This window comes from Dipodomys spectabilis, unplaced genomic scaffold (genome assembly GCF_019054845.1).
Source record: "Dipodomys spectabilis isolate Male_0828 unplaced genomic scaffold, ASM1905484v1 ptg000215l, whole genome shotgun sequence".
Classification (NCBI taxonomy): Eukaryota; Metazoa; Chordata; class Mammalia; order Rodentia; family Heteromyidae; genus Dipodomys; species Dipodomys spectabilis.
In genome coordinates this window covers 6,948,658-6,968,384 of record NW_024870892.1, presented here as the reverse complement: position 1 = coordinate 6,968,384, position 19,727 = coordinate 6,948,658, and the positions used below count along the sequence as shown (strand labels likewise).

General features: G+C 46.7%; 1 protein-coding gene across 5 annotated transcripts in view; it reads right to left on the bottom strand.

Moving 5' to 3' along the window:
* The window catches only part of Arhgef7 (Rho guanine nucleotide exchange factor 7), a 107,202-nt gene that overhangs the window by 48,574 nt on the left and 38,901 nt on the right, over positions 1-19,727 (bottom strand). For 4 of the 5 annotated variants that reach the window (XM_042697088.1, XM_042697084.1, XM_042697085.1 and 1 more), the window contains exons 3-5: positions 10,476-10,560; positions 8,111-8,241; positions 2,338-2,539 (exon numbers count right to left, since the gene is read on the bottom strand). In XM_042697088.1, the coding sequence (XP_042553022.1) occupies positions 2,338-2,539; positions 8,111-8,241; positions 10,476-10,560 (418 nt within the window). Of the gene's footprint in view, positions 1-2,337; positions 2,540-8,110; positions 8,242-10,475; positions 10,561-12,606; positions 12,659-19,727 lie in introns of those variants that run through there. The other variant, XM_042697086.1, reaches the window with a different exon arrangement.

The window sequence follows — 19,727 nt, the reverse complement described above, 5'->3', positions numbered from 1 at the left end:
AGGACTCTACCAGTGAGCCATACCTCCAGCCCCACAACTCACTTTCAACAACAATGCACCACAGAGATACATACAGACACACCTGTCCTGAGAGACAAAACTTCTACACACAACTCTGGTTCTTCCACAAGTACCTTCTGCCACAGCTAGCTTTATGTCCCACACTCCATGCCAAACATGGGCCTGACACATACAGCGCACACCAGGTGTGTATGCTGTGAAACAAACCACTACCACAGACAACACGAAGGACATCCAAATCTACTGAGAAACCACGTGGGAGTCATCTGGGGAGGGTCGCAGGGCCCCGTGCTCCCTTAATCAACCAAAACATCCACAGAAACAAACACCTGGCAAGTAAACATCCCTTCATGTGCACACCACCTGCTACAGAAGTTCAAGTAAGACGCTCCAGTGAAACAGGAAGCCTGCCTAAGAAGAAAAGCGAGCTATTTGACAGGGAGGAGCTTGCTGGTCAGTGCCGGTGCTGGTGGCACACGGCCTGCCAGCTCTGCTGCCCCTGCCCCTGCTGCAGAGGGGGCGAGTCAGCCTTGCTCTACCTGATCCAATACTCTCTCTGACATCTGGGCCAGCCTGCTCCTGAATCAGCTCTCCCAGGGCAGAATCGGAGGAATGGTGTCGCACAGACATTCTTCAAATTCAGGAGCAACACACATAGCTGGTCAGAAAACCCCAGCTCTGCTGCTGCCTGCCCACACCCCCACCCCTTTATGACTCTATTGCTGACATCACCTTTACCTCACGCTCACGGGAACGCCTACAGCCAAGCAACACACACACACACACACACACACACACACACACACACAGTGCAACACAAGGCTGCCTGTTTGAGATGCAACAGTCTTCAATGAACCGCTTCTCAGTGTGTAAGGCTGAGCCATGGTTACTCACAATGGAGCAACACCAATTTCAGGAAAAAGAATGGTACTGAGTCCAGTGAACACAGAGCACACTGGCTGGGCACTTGAGTCACTGGCCTATAGGACTTCAACAGCCACGTCCTGGCGACTCGGATCACAGCTGAGTGGAAATGAAAACGTGCCAAAGACTATTGTTTCTTTTCAATAAATACTAGCCTGACTAATCAGTTTTAAGAGAGTCTGTAAAAAAATGTCAGTCACAGACAACACAAAGAAAGGGAGGCAGAGAAAATGGCAAAACACAATGAGGTATGAAAAGTAAACAGGACTCACGAAACCCACACATGGTGAAACCAAACGAGGTCAGCCTCTGGAGAAAAACACCAAATTGTAATAATCACCTCTTCCTATGTGCATAAATAATATTCAGACTGAAAAGAACCCCAAAGACAAGGAAACAAGGGACCTCTTAGCGTTTTTAGATGACTCTGTATTCTTTACCTCATATATTGTGTATACATATGCACAGCTGAGTTGGAAGGTGTGAGGAAGGCACAGAACCAGTGGAAAGCTGGTGGAAAATAAAGCAGGGGGCCCATCAGCTGCACTGGACATTGATGAAAGTGAACTAAGCAACTCAAGGGCGACGATGGGAGGGAGGGAAGGAGAGGGAAAGAGGGAGGAGCTGACACTAAGCAAAAGGAAAGAAATGTACATATCACCCAATCGGGAAAAAACTTTTGTTATAAATGTTCAAAGGGTTCATAAGTTTTGCAGATTAGAATGATGATGACTATCATTGTAAAGGTTAAAAGGTGTTTGTGACTTTAAGTATAACTATGCCATAGCACTGTGAAATGTATGTAGCTATTTAATCTCAATAAAGAAATCTTTGCGGGGGAGAAAAGAAAATGGCAAAAACTACATTATCTACTCCTTGTACGTGACATGCTGAAGTGCCCAAATGACAAATGAATACAACTGCATGTCACACAGCGAAGTCCTGAAAGGGTAAAGATACCACCAGAGAAGCATGACTGCAGCTGTAACAGCTGACAGCCAGGCATAGGGTGCGCCTCGGTCTCAGCTGTCTGGACAGTTAAGGCAGGAGAATCTCTTAGCCCAGAGTTCCCAGACTAACTCAGGCAACACAGCAAAACTGCATCTCAAATAAATAAACTAACCAACGAAAACAGTACAGTAAAGATGCTTATCCTCATCTCTGGAAGAGTCCTGACAGAACAGAATGCAGAGCTTGCCTGTAACTATTGCACCCTCTATCCCAGCTTCCCAATGTAAGGAAGGGTAAAAACAAACAACTACCTAAGGCCAGATGACCTGGACTCCCACAGAGAAGCTTCAGACGCTCCCTTGCTCCCGTGTTCCCATGCTCCCGTGCTCCCGTGCTCCCATGCTCCCATCTTCCAGAACATGGGCAGGCTCAGCTTCTTACCACGGGGCTTAACCTCACGCACGTAGTTGCTGGGGAACCAGCCGGTCCTGCCGTTGTGTGCGCCCTCCCACCAGCCTCCTTCCTCCACTCGCGTGACATGGATGACATCACCCTTCGTGAAGGACAGCTCATCTTCATTGGTCTGCTGGAAGTTAAACTTGGCTCGTACTACCAGTTGATTGTTGCTATTATCAGTCATGTCCTAAAAGACAAGTGGGGGAAAGATGGGAGAAAAATGTCTACTTCATTATTAAAAAAAAAGAATTAGATCATATTACTATTATAAATCTAGTTAAAACTTATTGTGAATAACTAAAGCATTCCAACAGCAGGAAAATCCCCATTTCCCAGTGCCCTTACTCATCACCGGGCCCCACGTCCCAGGGAGACCCTTTCCACACTGGAAAGGCCTGTTCTGCCAGTAGTGCACTGTGCACATACATACACATACACACACACTCTGCCAGTAGTGCACTGCACACATACACACACACACACACACAGACACACACACACACACACACAGTCTGAATACCTCTCTTACACACAGAAAGTTGCGTGCTGCGCTCATTTCCCAGCCAGCTGATTAGCTAATTAGCCGCATACCACACTGTGATTGTGCCATTCTTGAGCTAGGCTTCCATTATGAATTTTAGGTTATTCTATCTAGTATTTTCTAATATGGCAATACAGTGTTTTTCTAGGGTATAATAAAAATACATCCATCTTTGAAGGCATCTATAAATAAGCCTAAATACTAAATTCTGGTCTGAGCCGAAGAAGAACACTTCTTATAAATTTTATGTATATTTCTAAACTGTCTAAATATTAATATATTTCTCCTCAGCCCTCCAAAATGTTCTATAAAGTTAACACCAAGTAACATGCCCACCAACACTATGTAAGAATTCTTTCTTTGCCAAACTTGCACTGGCCCTGAAGACTGCCAAACATACACCTCTTTGCCACATGCACAGGAAAAAACAGTATCCCACACAGTTAATGCTATTTTTTTTCTTTTCAGAGAGTGCATAGTTTGAGGTCTTCCAGAGCCTGGACCTGGCTCTGGACAGGCCAGTGGTATAAGCCCACTGAAGAGGCAGATGCCTATGTAAAATTCCCGAACAGGCTTCTTGTGGCTGCCCCAGGAGCAGGATCAGGGCAACCAGCTGATCCCAGCCTCCCTGTACCAACCCCGACCTCCTCAGCCCCGGTGAAGACCATGGTCTCATCTCTGTGCCTAACCCTTGCAGGTGTAAGCTCAGCCCACCCCGGGCCAGAGGACTGGGCAGGGTGCCTTTCCGCAGCCACAGAGCAACAGATCTCAGCTCTCACCAGTCAGGCAAGAGATACGGCTGCCACCATACCAGAAAGCAGTAGGCAACCCCCAGGTGCCCACATAACTGTGCCCTGGGCCCTGCAACCAGTCAGGGGACAGGAAGACTGGAACAGGACCCAACAGTGCTGATACCCTCTCCAAGGCACCTAGGGTTCAGGGAAAACACTTCTTGTACACAGGATACCCAATAATGCCAAACAATAAACCCATGACCTACAAAAGAAAGGACAACCAACCAAAAAAGGAGGTACAACTCCAAGACCAAGAGAAGCAGATACAGGAAGGAGACACGTGCCCCTCTCAGATGTGCTTAAAACAGTCTGAGACTCAATACTGTCCCTGTGTACTGTACTGCAAGTTGAAAAGACTGAAGGAGATGTGTGTAGTAAATTTTGGTATAACTTCTTACAGGTCTTGGAAGCAGTTTGTGAGTACAGACTGATACCAAAGCGAGATTATCAGACAGCAAGAGGGGAGCACCCAGGGAAATGTGGGGTCCCGGGTTCTGGAGACCTACAGGACCACAGGGAAGAAAATGTCATAGGAGAGAACACAAGGCCAGGAGCTGGTGACTCACACTATAATTTTTGTTACTCAGGAAGCTAAGTGCTAAAGAACCACATTTCCAAGCCAGCCTGGGCAGAAAAATCCATGAGACTTCATCTACAAGTAACCAGCAAAAGTAAACTGCAAATATGACTCAAGAGACTAACAGAGCACAAGCTGTAAGCAAGCCAAGTGAGAGAGAGGCCCTGAGTTCAAGACCCAGTACTGACTGGCAAGCAGGCGAGCAAAGGAAGGTATATCAAGTTGCTTCTCCTAGAAATGAAAGGAAACTAACAGACACTGCCTCAAGGCTCTGCTAGTCACACTGAAAACTCAAGGTCGAATTTATTAACCAGCAGAGAGTGGAAGGTTAGGGCATGACAGTGACACTGGAAACTACAGAACACCGGTAATGTTAAGAAGAAAGGATGACAGCCAGGCGCTGGTGACTTGCCTGTAATCATAGCTACTCAGGAGGCTGAGATCTGAGGATCGCAGTTCAAAGCCAGCCCGGGCAATAAAGTCCATGAGACTCTTATCTCCAATTAACCACCAGAAAACTGGAAGTGGCGCTGTGGCTTAAGTGCTGGAGCATCGGCCTTTAGCTAGAGTTCAGGGACAGTGCCCAGACCCACAGTTCATGACCAACAACAACAAAAAAAAAGTTCTGCTAATAGGGGTTGGGGTTGAAGAGCTGAGGGACAGCTCCCAGGCCCAGAGTTCAAGTGTCACAACTGACCCAAAAAAACAAAAAAGAATAAAGGATGAAATCAAACCTACTTAAGAAAAAATTTGGCCTACCGCCTGGGTCCACCACGCTCAATTTAATTGCCCATTTCTTCTACTAAGCTGAGAGATACATCACAAAGCAGGGTAAAAGAAAAGCTCAATTCAGCTGAATGCATTTGAAAGGCGATAGTATGAAATCACCACATAACAGAGAGGACAGGGAATGGTGCAGAAATATCTAAGAAACAAGTTGGAACTTCCCCTTCCATGCAAATGAAACACAACTGTTCAAGTCTTTCTGTGCCAAGGGAGCAAATCTATCTTCAGCAGAGATGACGATGATGTCACAGACTAAAAACCAAGACTGAGAATAACCAGTAAGTAAGGGATGGCCCGATGAGTGCTCTGTAAACTAAGGAGTTGTAGCTGATTAAAAGAAAAAAAATAACATGTAGGCCAGAGGCCAGTGGCTCACACTTGAAATCCAAGCTACTCAGGAGGCTGAGATCTAAGGATCACAGTTCAAAACCAGCCTGGGAAAAGAAAGTCCATGAGACGCTTATCTCCAATAAACTACCAGAAAGCTGGAAGAAGAGCTGTGGCTCAAGTGGTAGAGTGTTTTTCTGAGCAAAAGAAGCTTAGGGACAGCATCCAGCCCTAAGTTTAAGCCCCAGAACTGGCACCAAAAAAAAAAAAAGTATGTGATCAGGTGCCAGTAGTTCGCACCTGTAATCCTAGCTACTCAGAGGCTGAGACCTGAGAATAGTGGTTCAAATCCAGCCTAGGCAGAAAAGTTTGTGAGACTTCTTTTTTTTTTTTTTTTTGAGTCCGGTCGTGGGGCCTGAACTCTGGGCCTGGGCACTGTCCCTCAGCTCTTCAGCTCAAGGCTAGCACTCTACCACTTGAGCCACAGCGCCACTTCTGGCTTTTTTCTTTTTGCTTATGTGGTGCTGAGGAATCGAACTCAGGGCCTCATGCATGCAAGGCAAGCGCTCTACCACTGAGCCACCTTCCCAGCCTCTGTGAGACTTCTTATCTCCAATTATCTACCAAAAAGCCAGAAGTGGAACTTCAGCTAATGTGGTACAGTGCTAGCCTTGAGCAAAATATAAATAAATAAATAAATGCTCAAGGGCAGTGCCCAGGCCCTAAGTTTAAGCCCCAGGGATGGCATCAATAAAAACTATTTTTTAAATAAAAGCTGAACTTTATTTTAAAAAGATCCAAAAGCAGATGTTCAAGAGTCACAAGTTGCTTAGCTTGTTTTTCTGATAAAAACTACAAGCACAGGAGAAAGTAGAGAGTAACAGGTGGCCCTCCATATACCTATCATTTAATTGTGTGCAAACATTTACCAGTCCCGTTCCACTATAATCTTACTTTGGACTCAAGAAAATCATCTTACAATGCTATTAATAAATCATGTTCAGAAAAACCCAAGGACAAAAAATAACCCCAGCATGTAAGAGGGCCTTGTAATGTCCCATGAAAGAAAAGTCACCTTGGCAGTGGCCCATGGCCCGAGGAGACGGAAACTGACCAGCCACAAGGAAACACACAGGCAAGAATGCTAAGGCTGATCATTCTCCTAGCTAGTGAAAACTAGTCCTATGCTAATTATGGCCTCAGTAAGCTTCATGACCAACCTGATATTTAAGATTATTTCTCTTAAAATTATACATTTGTAATCCATTCATTTACTCACTAAGAAAAAAAATGAAAATTGCCCAGATAAAATAATCAGACTTGGACTGAGAATGTGGCTTAGTGGTAGAGTGCTTGCCTAGCATACATGAAGCCCTGGGTTCGATTCCTCAGTACCACATAAACAGAAAAAGACTAGGAGTGGTGGCACTGTGGCTCAAGTGGTAAAGGCTAGTCTTGAGCAAAAGAATCTCAGGGACAGTGACCAGGCCCTGAGTTCAAGCCCCATGACTGGGAAAGAAAGGAAGAAAGAAAGGGAGGGAGGGAGGGAGGGAGGGAGGCAGGCAGGCAGGAAGGCAGGAAAGAAGGCAGGCAGGCAGGCAGGCTGCAGGTATTTCTTCACGCAAAGTGTGCTCATTTCATTTCTTACAACTCCCTCATATTTTATAAAGTGAATACACTGAAATATGTTTGAAGTAGTGTGAGTGTTTCTCTGTAATTTGTCCTTAATGCTCAGTTTCTCCAGAATCAAGTCCTATGGACAGGGCAGACCCTACCCAGCGCTGGCAGCTGCAGGGCTGTGTAAGGATGTGGCTGGCGCAGTGCCACTGCACACTCCTGCATCAGAGCAAATGGGCTTCTCTAAGAGGGAACATGGCCCCCATTAGCACCACTGAACACACTTAGATACACAAAAACCTCGTGCTCCTTCCACATCTTTCCAGTGTTATTTAACATGCTCTGCAAAATACAACTCTATCGGAATTAACCTTTACTTCTTGAGGCTCACGGTTAGCAAACTATCAATTTCCTTCCTGATTCAGAGCAGAAGGAAAGCCACAGTCCTCTTAAATCTCTGGAAAAAATAGACTTTCATTACTTTCAGCACAAGAATACACTATGTTTCCAAGGAGAAACATGAGGAAAAATGTTTCCTGCCAATGTTCTAACTCAAAAGAGGAAGCATAGCTAGGCAGGGGAGCAGTGGCACAGCCCCCCAATACCACATCAGGGCCTGCACTTAGTATTTCCCTAACCTCAACACTAACCTCAATGTTATATTTGTGAACTTCCTAGAAATTCAGTAAGACACCAGAAGATGCTGTCGCAAGAGAAAAGGCTGCCTATGAACCATCAGTTCTACCCCTTTTTCTCTTCTAGGTACACTAAATGCTCTCCACCCCACTCCACCCTTAGCCCCCCACCACCCACACACACACACCCACTCCCACACACACACACCTCATACTTCCACACACTGAGGAACAACAGGAAGAAAATACTACAGAGGAAGAATGTCAAAGTGCAGAAGCTAGGAGTCTTAAATACAATCCCAATACACAGCCCTCATTTGGCACAGTACGTGGAGGTTCTGGTGGCAAACAAACGCCCAGCCAGCCTGCAGCCATCCTCCTGCTGTTTAGCACTCTGTAGATAAAGTACCGAGACCCTCCAGACACATCTCATATCCCCAAATACATTTGACACTTGAGTAACAAAACCTCTTGCACTTACCAAACTCCGGTACTGGCCCTGGAACAATTTTGAAGTCCGACTGTGTGAAGGCTGGGATCCCAAGGAATCAAAAGACTTTATCCGATGTGAAGAGGGCCGAGCACACACGGAATCACTTCCCAGTCCAATGTCTGAAAAGGTCATGCACACAGAAGGAAAAAGCACTGACAATGCCCAACACCACAGATGCTCCCCACACTGACGCTAAAACTGGGCCAGTCTGAAGGGACACACCGAAGACCACACAAAGCAGGCCATTTACACAGTACACAAAGAGCAGATTCTTTGTCCCATAAATAACTTGCATTCATTCCCCAATTACCTCTCCAGACAACTGTCTGGAGATGACCACTTATCAGCTCTTCTCTAGTATAATTTTTTTCAGTTTGTGAACTTTTTCGTTCTTCCCCTTCCCCTTTAGAAAAGCAAGCCTCTCAAATTCAATTACCTTGCAGAGCAGAAAACTCTCTTGGAGAAGCCCGCTTCTCCAAGACAACATGCGATAAGCAATGAGAATCACTTTGCAACAAAAGGAAAAGACTTCTTTAAAGCAAAAGAAGCTGGGTGCCGGTGGCTCACGCCTGTAATCCTAGCTACTCAGGAGGCTGAGATCTGAGGATCATGGTTCAAAGCCAGCCCAGGGAGGAGCGCTCGCCTTGAGCTGAAGAGCTGAGGGACAGTGCCCAGGCCCAGAGTTCAAGCCCCACAATTGACAAAAATAAATAAACAAATAAATAAATAAAGCAACAGAAAATCCTTGTGTATTTGCCATCTGGAGATGCTACTGAGTACCATCTCGAGAGGAAGCTGCACTTCTCCGCTCTCCACAGAAAGCAGGTATGAAGGGGCATAGCTCCATTCTCTGCATTCCCATCAAGCAAGTCCAACCAATGGGTAAATGCTCACAGTCCATTTCTTAAAGGTGATTTGATTTTTAAAAATAGAAAGATGAGGGCATAAAAATGTTCAAGATGTCTATGTTAAGCAAGCTGAGTGAGAATGCGAGTCCCTGACTTCAAGCTACAGTACGTGTACACACACACACACACACACACACACACACACACACACACGGCTATGCTGATATAGGAGCCTTCACAAAAATACACTGATGGGTCCAGGGCCCACTTTTCTTGGAGTTGCTTGGATCAGCTTACACAGTATCTTTCCAAATTCTGAATTAAGAGTCTGAAGACATAAGAGAAATCCACAGTGCTGCCACTGCTCTTGGTGCCCTGAGCCACGTTACCAATGTCTACCTGCAGAGGAAGCTGGCTCAGGGCTGGGCAGCACAGCACAGCCTGGCAAGCCTCTTCCTTCCGGTCCTACCAGACACTGCTGCCAGCTCACAGCCAGCTGGGCATGGGACCCTGCTCGGAATCATCCCGGCCACCGCAGCAGTTGCCTCTCAGATGGGCTTGGCACTACATACAGGGGGCGCTCTCCACAGAGCATTTTCTACTTAGGAAGACAAAAACCATGGGCCACCCCAAGTACAGATTTAACAAGTGAGGGCATTTCTTGCAGAGCTGCCCGCCGAAGCCTGCAGTCCCACTATTCCTGCCTGTCAGGGAAATCCCCGCTATAATCAGCCACTGCCTCTAGCCCCTTTCACCTCATTTACTAGCTTCTAGGAGATAGGACCTCATTATGCAGACTGAACTGGCCATAAGCATGAAAGCAGAGGACAGCCACGCAACTGTCCTGTTGCCAAAGCAATCACTTAAGAGTTGGGATCTAGGAAGATACAGTCACTTCCATAATACTGACTTAAAACTATCAGCAGGGAGCCAACAAAGAGAAAAGCAAACAATTCTGTAGCAAAGGGGTCACTAATACTATTTAAAATCTGGAAATAAAAACACTGCATATATGAGATCCAGTGCATCCTGGATGACACCAACAATCTGTGAGAAGCTGGATATGCTGGCACGTATCTGTAATCCTAGCACTCAGAAGGTGCAGACAGGAGGCTCATGAGTTTACCAGCCAGATTACATAAAGAAACTCTGGCCCAAAAGATATTAAAAAAAAAAAAAAAAAAACGAAAACAGAATAGTGGGGAAAACACAGGAAAAATACTTTTGCGTATGCAAGGGATGAAACGAAGGTAGTTTGTGTCTAACAGTCATCAGTCCTGGTTTCTATTCCATTATTCACCTCAAGTCGCAGGGCCTCCCTCAAACCTGAGCAATGATGGCACAGACCCACGTGCAGGCTGGAGCCCTCCCCAGCTCTCCACCTGCCAACCGGATCCTTCTGCTGACGAGTACTAAGTAACTCAAAACTTTAAGCAGCAATGAGCAGTCACGTTTACTTCATGATGGGAGCCCACCCCCTCAAGTTCATTAAAAAAAAGTCTTACCTGCTGTTACTTTATTTAGAGTCACTAAGGAAGTGAGGACCTTGTTAAAATTCTGCCCCTGATATAAATCATTTGCATCAAATGTCTGAAAGAAAAAATTAAACAAGCACAATTAGAACTGAGGACAAAAAACAAGCAGAGTTCTCCTGCAACGCGAGGGGGTCCATGAGCATCCCAAAGAGCACAATTCTCTGCAAGACAGCCTAGTCTGCGACACTCATGAATTACCCAGTCTCTGCCAGCCTACATTTATGAATGACCACCAGCTGCCTGCCCACCAACCCCAGCCTGTTCCCTCCCCCACAGGGCAGGGGCCACCTGGATGCAAGGGCTATAAAAGGCTCAGCAGAAGCCTGTGGCTCTGTCTCTTTAAATTATGCAAAGGCTACAGGGTTAAGACATGGTATAGATATTCTATTTAGGAGGTAAGATGAGGCCAGGGGAAGACAGATGGTCTCCAGGGCAGAGCTCTAGAGAAGTAGGACTGTGGGCCCTGAAGTGTCAGCATGGGGCAGGATAGGTACCTCACAACACTAGTTGGAGCTGTGGGAGCGTGTGGGTAGACAGCTGGGCAAGTGTGGGAGCTTGTGGGTGCACAGCTGGGGTCCTCACACCTGAGCATTTGTGTTCTATGGCTGCATCAGCCACGAGACACAAGAGCAATAAGGTACTGACCTGTTAGACATGAACAAGTGGAGTTTGCAGGGTATGTGTCAGAGTTAAGAGTGTTTGTGTGCATACGTGAGTGCACATACACATAATAGTGTGCTCAGACAAATGCTATGTTTTTGCTGGTTGTGGAGCCTGAACTCTGGGCCTGAACTCTGGACCACTGTCCCTCAACTCTTCAGCTCAAGGCTAGCACTCTACCACTTGAGCCACAGCACCACTTCCAGCTTTTTCTGTTTATGTGGTGCTAAGAAATTGAACCCCGGGCCTCATGTATGCAAGGCAAGCACTCTACCACTGAGCCACCTTCCCAGCCCCCGATATATAACTTTTGATTAATTTTAATAAACAAATCAACCACAATGCTATCCCAGAAAAATTATGAAAAACATCTCAGAGGTGCAAATATCAGAAAAACATAACTTGATATTCAAATGTACATGGCATTATCATACTTTCTCTCTCCATGAGGCACAAAGGAACACACCTGACCCTCAGTGCCCAGCCAGCTTGGTACCTCACCCTCCTTCTAGGCTGGTGCCTCCTTCCTGGTTCTTTCTCCAGGCCCCTTCTCCTCCTCTTCCTGCCTCCCCCTGCCCCCACTTCCTAGCTGAGTCTTACTCATCTCTCTTCCTGCAGGAACCTTCTGCCTGGAGAGCCTCACTGACTCTTTAACAAGCTCATCCCAGAGCATCTGTCACAGAGTAAGTCCACAGCCGCTGTCCAGGCCTGCATGCCATGGAGGGTAAACCCTACAGGGGCCACACACAGCCCTGGTGCCTGGCCAACGCCTGCCCAACGGCTTCCATGCCACCCACAGGCCATCTGCCACGGGGAAAGATGGTCACGGAGACCTGGGAAATAACAGTTCCAAGCCCACTACTCATTGTTGCCTTCTCAAAACCCACCTCATTATTGTTCTTCTGTGTACAATTTTTGAAATGAGTACAGAGTCATGAGGCACATCTATGTTAACAAGACCACACAGCGAGCAGGAAAACTATCTCAGGAAAGAGGCCCCATTCACCAGACAGCCCAGAAAGGGCCAAAAACATGGCATGCTGACTAAAGCTCAGGAAAAAGAATCAAATAGAACTATCAAATGTAAAAAACAAAGATGTGACTGTATCTGGGCATTTCACACCTGGTCGGAATCTCATGAAGCAACAGTCCAACTATAAAACATTCCTTAGAACTCAGTACTGACAACTACCTTATGATTCAGTTTAATGTGTGTGATGCCTGTGATTTATGAAAAAAGTCAGCTCCATCTGGGCCAACCCAAATGAATCTTTTTAAAGAACTACACATATGAATCTTAATAGGCCTCAGCCTCATGTGTAAAACCAAGAAATTTCCCTTAAATGTAAACTGACTGTCTTATGTCCTTCAGCTCTGATAATCTCCCTGTAGAAACTCCTGGAAACTTCTATAAGAAACACATGTATAAATATCCACTAACCTTCATGGTGGTGAGGCTGCAAGTCACAAAGCCCAGACGACAGGATGTGAGAATGGAGACTTCCTGTTATTCCAGCGCTAGATAGCTATGTCACTGGGATACCAGGAAGGGCTGGACTGGCACAAGCTGCCCACCAATCACTGCAGGCATGATGTCAGAACTTGGTGGACACACACAGCCCCTTCCTCACAGGAAGGTGCACAATGAGAGGAGAGAAAAGAAATGCCTGAGGCACATCCTAAGCCAATGACATCCTGACTACAGTGCTTCTCCAAGGAACATTACAGACTAATTCCTGAAAACAGAAATGTAGGCAACAAAAAGCAAAAAGCAGGAAAAATCTCAGCATAGAAAAAGTTCCCACTAAGGGAATAAGGTCAGTCTCCTTAGAACTTTCACAGAAATGCCTCTTTTCTTAAGAAATCCATTAGTGTGAACAAGAGAATTACCACCAGGTTAAAACCTGCCAATTGTTCCCTGGGGTCATTCAGTATACAAGACAGATAAAATGCACTGGACTTAGTCCTCAGGCCTCCACTCAGCTGCCCTAATGGTATGTCCCAAAGGGCCACAGATTCCACTCATGGAAGAACAGAGAGCAAAAGGGGAAGGAGGCAGGTTCTACCTCCCACAGCCTTTCTTAGGTGGCCTCAGGAACAGTCCCTGTCTCTATGATCTGTGCATACCGATCTCCTTGGTGACTCTAGAGATGAAAATCCTCGAAGACACCTCCTCCTCGACCAAACGAATGGCTATGTTCCTTCTCCCTGCCACCCAGCATTCCGGTCTCGCAGCACCCACCACACAGGCTTCCTAGACCCTATAATCAAGCCTCAGAGACTTCGTTACCTCATCCAGACTTGACCTCTAGCTTTCACCTTGCCATTTCTCTGAAGTATTTTATTTGGTTATTTGTAAAAACATCAAGCTTAGGTCCTGAAGGAACATCTGACAAAGCAGGAAGATGGGATGGGACTGGTCCCGTATCCTCCTGACAGTCCTCAGGTGTTCAAGTAAGCATAAGGAGCTAAGTTCCCAGATGCAAAACCCTCTCTCCAGACAGGGAATGGCTGTGTTAAAAGAAACAGTTATAAATAGAGATGCTTTCACCATGCAGATCCCACCTGGACCTCTCACACTCCGCATGCTATCTTCCCACTTCCCACTACACACCTTCACTAGATGTGACATTCCCTGAGCTATTGCTGAGCTATTGCAGCCACCTGACTCACTGTGGCCAATGACATGTGAGCTCCAAGGACCTGTCCACACAGTTCTCAGGAAGAAGCGTTTCAACCAGCCTCCCTGTCCTATTCCTTTAAACAAGAAAGTCAAAGACCAAAATGGAGTTGCCCCAATAGCCCAGATTCTAGAACAAAGAGGCTTGGAGCAGCACTGTCTACATGCAGCTACATAGAACTGGTATTAAAAAAAAAAAAAGCTTCTAGTGTCATAGGGCAAAGAAATGTGGTGCCTTCCAGCAAAGTAATCATCTTTATGACTGCTGAAGACTAGAGAATTCATCTCAAAAGCAAAACACAACAAGACACATTCAATCATTCAGAATAAGATGTGTGTGTGTGTGTGTGTGTGTGTGTGTGTGTGTGTGTGTGTGTGTGTGTGTGTGTGTGTGTGTGTGTGTGTGTTTGTCTTGTCAGATGTGGGGCTTGAACTCAGGGTGTGGGCTGTCCTTGAGCTCTTCTGCTCAAGGCCAACCACCTACCACTTTGAGCCACAGCTCCACTTCAGGTTTCTGGTAGTTAATTGGAGATAAGAGTCTCATGGGGACTTTTCTGCCCAGGCTGGCTTCAAACCATGGTCATCATCAGATCTCAGCCTCTTGAGTAGGTAGGATTACAGGCATGAGCCACTGGTGCCAGGCAAGACCATATTAACATGAGACAGTAGAAGTTAACACCTCTTAGCTGGCTAAGACAGATACAGAATCTGTCATTCAAAATAACAGACTTTTCAGCAAGTACTTGTCACACCCCAGCAAATGAGATTTAGCCTTCCTTCTCCAGTCAACAGTGCAGTAATTACAAAAGTACTGATAGTTACTGTTTCACAGAAAACTCCAAGAAGAGACATGTGCACACTGGACTTGAGGGAGTTCATTCCTTCACTTGCTCTTGGTTGTTGGGCATTCTGAGCAGCAGAAAGGGGAAGAAGAAGCAGGTGACGGACCTGCCACATGCTGAGAGCCTCTGGACACCCAAGTTAGTCACCCATTTCTAAACCTCCGTGGCTTCAACAACAAACAATCCGTGTCTTCTTGTCTCTATGCACTGGTGCTCAGGAGCAGCTTGGCTCCGTGACTGTGGCTCCAGGTCTCTCAAGAGGCCAGCCAAGTATAGGTGGAGCTGTGGGCATCCAGAACCTTGCTGATATCACTGGAGTTCTGCTAACAAGACAGGACCATCACTCCCCTGTTGGCAGGAAGCCTTCATCCCTTGTGTCATTAGTGTTTGGGAACACTGAGTGCAAGCCAAGAGGAAAGCTAGTGTTTAAAATTTCAGGAACAGCATAACCCAGGATCAGAAGTCACATACACCACATTCTATTCATTAAGAGTCACCATACAGGAGAGGACCAACAGGAAACAGGCGAAGCTGAAGCCAGTAGCCAGGACAAGGACATTTGTGCAAGGAGCTGACAAGCATGTTCATGTTGGGTGGCAAGCCTGCTACAACACCTACCCCAGAGCTCACGCTACCACTAAGCTTATTCACATACACAGGATCTAGCACATGCCATGATCTGAATCTTATCACAAGTGTACACGTGCACCCATGCGCATGCATGCACACACACATACACACACACACACACACGCACATATACACCCTGCTGCCCAATGCTCTCAACCAAGTTACAGCAACCTGGCCACATGACTCAGGCACCACCACTAGCACAAGGGACATGGCCCACCTCAAAATGAGTGATGTGCTGGGGGCGTACACCCAGCAAGCACACATGAGGAGGGCAAGAGGGAAAGTTCTCCCTTCCTCCCCACAACCTCAACACAGTGGAACACCTCACAAGATTCTTCAACCTGCTTTAACATTAGCTCAGCTCCCCAAGTTTATGAGAAAGCTATTTTTACCGCCCCCCCCCCCCAAAACCAAAGTTACTTCTGACAGAATACCGGAGTGTGGCTTGCAAAGTTTAAAAATACAATCTTGTCCTATCACATTGTCAAGTAGAATTTGTGATTTTAGAACAAGAATGACTAAAACTGAATCTTAAATGAGGTGCTATTTAAGTTTCATGCAAATGGTCTATATTTTGGGAGTATGTAAAAAGCCAAAATCCAACGCTGAATTTTCATCTTATTGGCTTCTGTAGATTTTATTCTTAATTCTACCTACTCCAACTCGCAAAGGATAAAATTAGAAGTTCGATAATAGATCCAATCAATTCTACAATTTTCATCCTAAATACCCCAAACAACTTATTTCAGTTTAAAATAAGTATCACATCTCATTCAGATTTGTGGACTCCACTGTACCAACACCCAAATGCGATGAATAACCAAATATTTTGGTTATTTCCTGGAAGGACTTTTTTGGCAGAAGGTAGAGCCCTCAGGAGCGCAGAAATGGGAAAAGCAACACAATATCTTGTCTGACCAGTGCTGGCAACCTGCCCTTCCCCAGCCCAGAGAGAGGGAGGGAAGTGACAATGCCCAAGCAGGAAGCGAGGGAGATAAAGCCCTGCTGAGGGCCACTCTGCCACCATGGGCAGGGCACAGCCTTGCCCTCTCACTGCAATTCAGACTGCATGTCCATTTCATCTCACAGATAGGGAACACAAGCCTCCAAAAGAAGGTAACCAAGTTGACAAGAGCAGACCAAGACTGATCCAGATCAGTCTGGCTTTGCCTATGACACCATGCTGTCACCGCAGGGGGACAGTGTACCCCACAGAGGTCATGCGGACACCTGTCCCAGGACTGTGCCTTCACTGGAAGAATGCACACCCCTGCAAAGCACTGCCCATCTGCTCTGGAACCTGAACATGGGATAGCAGGACCTAGACAGAGGTAGAAATCTTACTTGGGCTATCAGTAACTGAAGTGAAAACAGAGCTATAGAAGCAATGAGAACAGTACAGTAACGCTAAAACTCAGAACAAGCAGTTACAACACCCATCCTTGGAGAAGCATTTCAAGATGATAGCTTGCAAGTACTCATTTACTTCCCATTCATCCCTGAGTATCACTGAAAGAAAAATGAAAGGCTTAAAGCCTCCAGAGTGCCAAGGAGGAAGAAGGGGAGGCGATGAGCAGTCTGCACAAGGTTTCAGAAAACAGGAAGACAGGAAACAGATGGACCCTCTCATCAAACACCAGGAAAGACAGACAATTGCACCCACAGCCCTTCCTCTGGGATGGGAAGTAGAGGGCCCAGACCCCACTTTCATGAAAGCCAGGTGCCTACATGGGATCCTCATGGGAGATGAACCTGAGGTATCCCTGGTCACAGAAAGGCCTTGAAGGAATTTGGGAGGAACAGCCATTCAATACCAAAGTAAGATCTCCCAAGAGCTCTACCACCTGCCTGCACGGTCCTGTCAAGAATGCCAAGTAGGAGACACGCAGAGGCACCCTGTCCCTCGGCTCTACTTCGGAAGAGCTTTTTAAAGCCATCCCTGTGGGTTCTCCTGCCTGCTGCTGGCCACACCATTGCAGTGGAACATGCAGCCCCACTGCCCCTCACTCACCTCCCTGACGGCAGGAAATAACAGATGCCATCTGGCTTCCAGAGAGGTGGAGAAGATGCATCTCCAGTCTTCCAGCTAAGTGCAGCCAAAAGCTCTGGACACCACATGCAAACGAGCCCAAGGCTTGGCATACTGGAGAGGAGACGGAAACTGGCTGTGAGCGCAAGCTAAGAACACAGCGGAAGAGTAGGAGTGGATGCTCTGGTCTTCCTCCTGCTTTAAAAAGCCCTGACTTGTATGCTAAGGAAGCCAGCAACCCACAAACACCAGTTGGTACAGACAAAATCATCCCCAAGAAAAATCCCCAAGAAAAGCCTGTGCTCAAGGGTGAGTGGCTGTGTGCTCACTGGTAAAATACTTGCCAAGCAAGCACAAGACTCTAGATTCCATGCACAGCACAGGAGGGGGAGAGCCTAAGCACCTTAGTCAAAGGGCCAGAAAGGAAAGAAATGTTTTCAACAATCACCTTGTCCCCAACTGTACATTCAAGGGGGTAACTGAAGTTTGTCCACTAGCCAGGGCCGGGAGCATGGATCCACCCCTGCCCTGCAGTAACCTTCCTCAGAACCTCAAGCACGTCACAGGAGGGAAGCCAGGTCAAGAAACCCAAGTTTCCCTGAGATCCAAGGACTGAGGTTCAAAGCAAGCCAGAAAAGTCCATAAGACTCATATCTCCAGTTAGCAAAAAAAAAAAGCAAATAAGGTAGAGGAGTGGCTGAAGTGGTAGACAAACCATTAGCCTTGAGTGAAAAAGGCAAGCAAATGAGAGAGGCCCTGAGTTCAAGATCCAGTACTGACCCCCCCCAAAAAAAAGAAATACAAGTTTCCAGACAGATGGAATGCACACCAATTAGTATCATGAGTTCAAGGCCATACAGGGCCACATAATGAGACCATGTTTCAAAACATAGAGAAAAAGGAGACTGGAAACGTTTCTCAATGGTAGAGCACTGACCTAGCCACACAGGTTCATGGGTTTAATCTCCAGTACTGTACCAGATGTGTGGGGGTGAGGGGGGAGAAAGAACAGGTTGTTTCTAGTGTATTACCTAAAACTGCAAAGTCATACGATTAGTATAGACAGGACACTGGCTGTGGGAGGGGAGGAGGGCAAGGGCACTAAGTTCTTTCCATTTCCAGCAGATCTAAACTAAGGAAGCCATATTGAGAAACAAGAGGGCTTCACAGGTAAATCCTCTTGGACAAGGACCTCTTGACAACCAATTACAAGGGATGAGGACACACAAGTACTTCATAAATGACTTAGTGCTGTGCAAAACAACTCCCAGCAGAATGGAGGACCAGGGGAGTCCAAGGAAAGCTTGTGAGATGAGGACAGACAGCAGGCGGCCTTTCAATGGGTCTACAGGTAAAGCCATCGAAATAACCATGCACAAAAAGCAAGCAACAAAGAATAAGGGGGAAAAAGACATGACTCATGTTTTCAGTGAGAGCATTTCTGTGTTTCAGAAACTCAGACACCAATGCTTGTGCACAGTGCTATAAGATGCCCCATGGCTGTGGCCCCTCAGCCTGGATTCTAATGCCCATCCACACACATGGCACGCATCTCTCCAGCAAGAATCACTCACTGCACAAGCCTGCTAGCATAACACAAGGACTGCATGAGGACAGCTGAGCGCTGGCAACTGCTCCAGTCCTCTTGTAACCAGATACTGTATTTCATTCCACTCCATATTGTTTAAGTTCTGGTGCTGAGTCCCATTTCTCTTAGAAGAAAATCAACAACAACAGCCATTTGCCTTCAGAAATGCTTGGGCATGTGCTAGCTAAACTGACCATTACCTTCCATGCCCAAAGCAATCCCAAGTTAGCACTAGAGCTCTGAACTCTTGAGTTCCGGCTCCCAATGCTGCTCAAGTCACCACATGGAAGGAATGGATTATTCCTCTTCCCTTTCCTTCCCAGATTAAAGACATGGGAAAGAAAGGTAAACGAAGAACAGTTTGCTCAGCTTTTAACAGGTACCTCCTCCCAGGAAACAAAGAGCCTTCTAGACCTCCTCCTCTACATGTACCACAGCTCTTGGCTCCTGACAGTAGGAAGCAGTCAGTCCCCTGTGACCCTGGGAAGCAGTCCTCTGTGTCCTTTGGAAGCAGTACCCTGTGCCTGGGAAGCAGTCCCCTGTGCCCCTGGAAAGCAGTCCCCTGTGCCCCTGGGAAGCAATCCCTTTGCCTGGGAAGCAGTCCTCTGTGTCCTTGGGAAGCAGTCCCCTGTGCCTGGGAAGCAGTCCCCTGTGCCCCTGGGAAACAGTCCTTTGTGGCCCTGGGAAGCAGCCCCTGAGGCTCTCTGCACACCATAACTTGACTTCAACTGCTCACTTTGCCTCAAAATCCATGCTACTAAGCTGTCTCACAGACACCCCTCCCCCACCC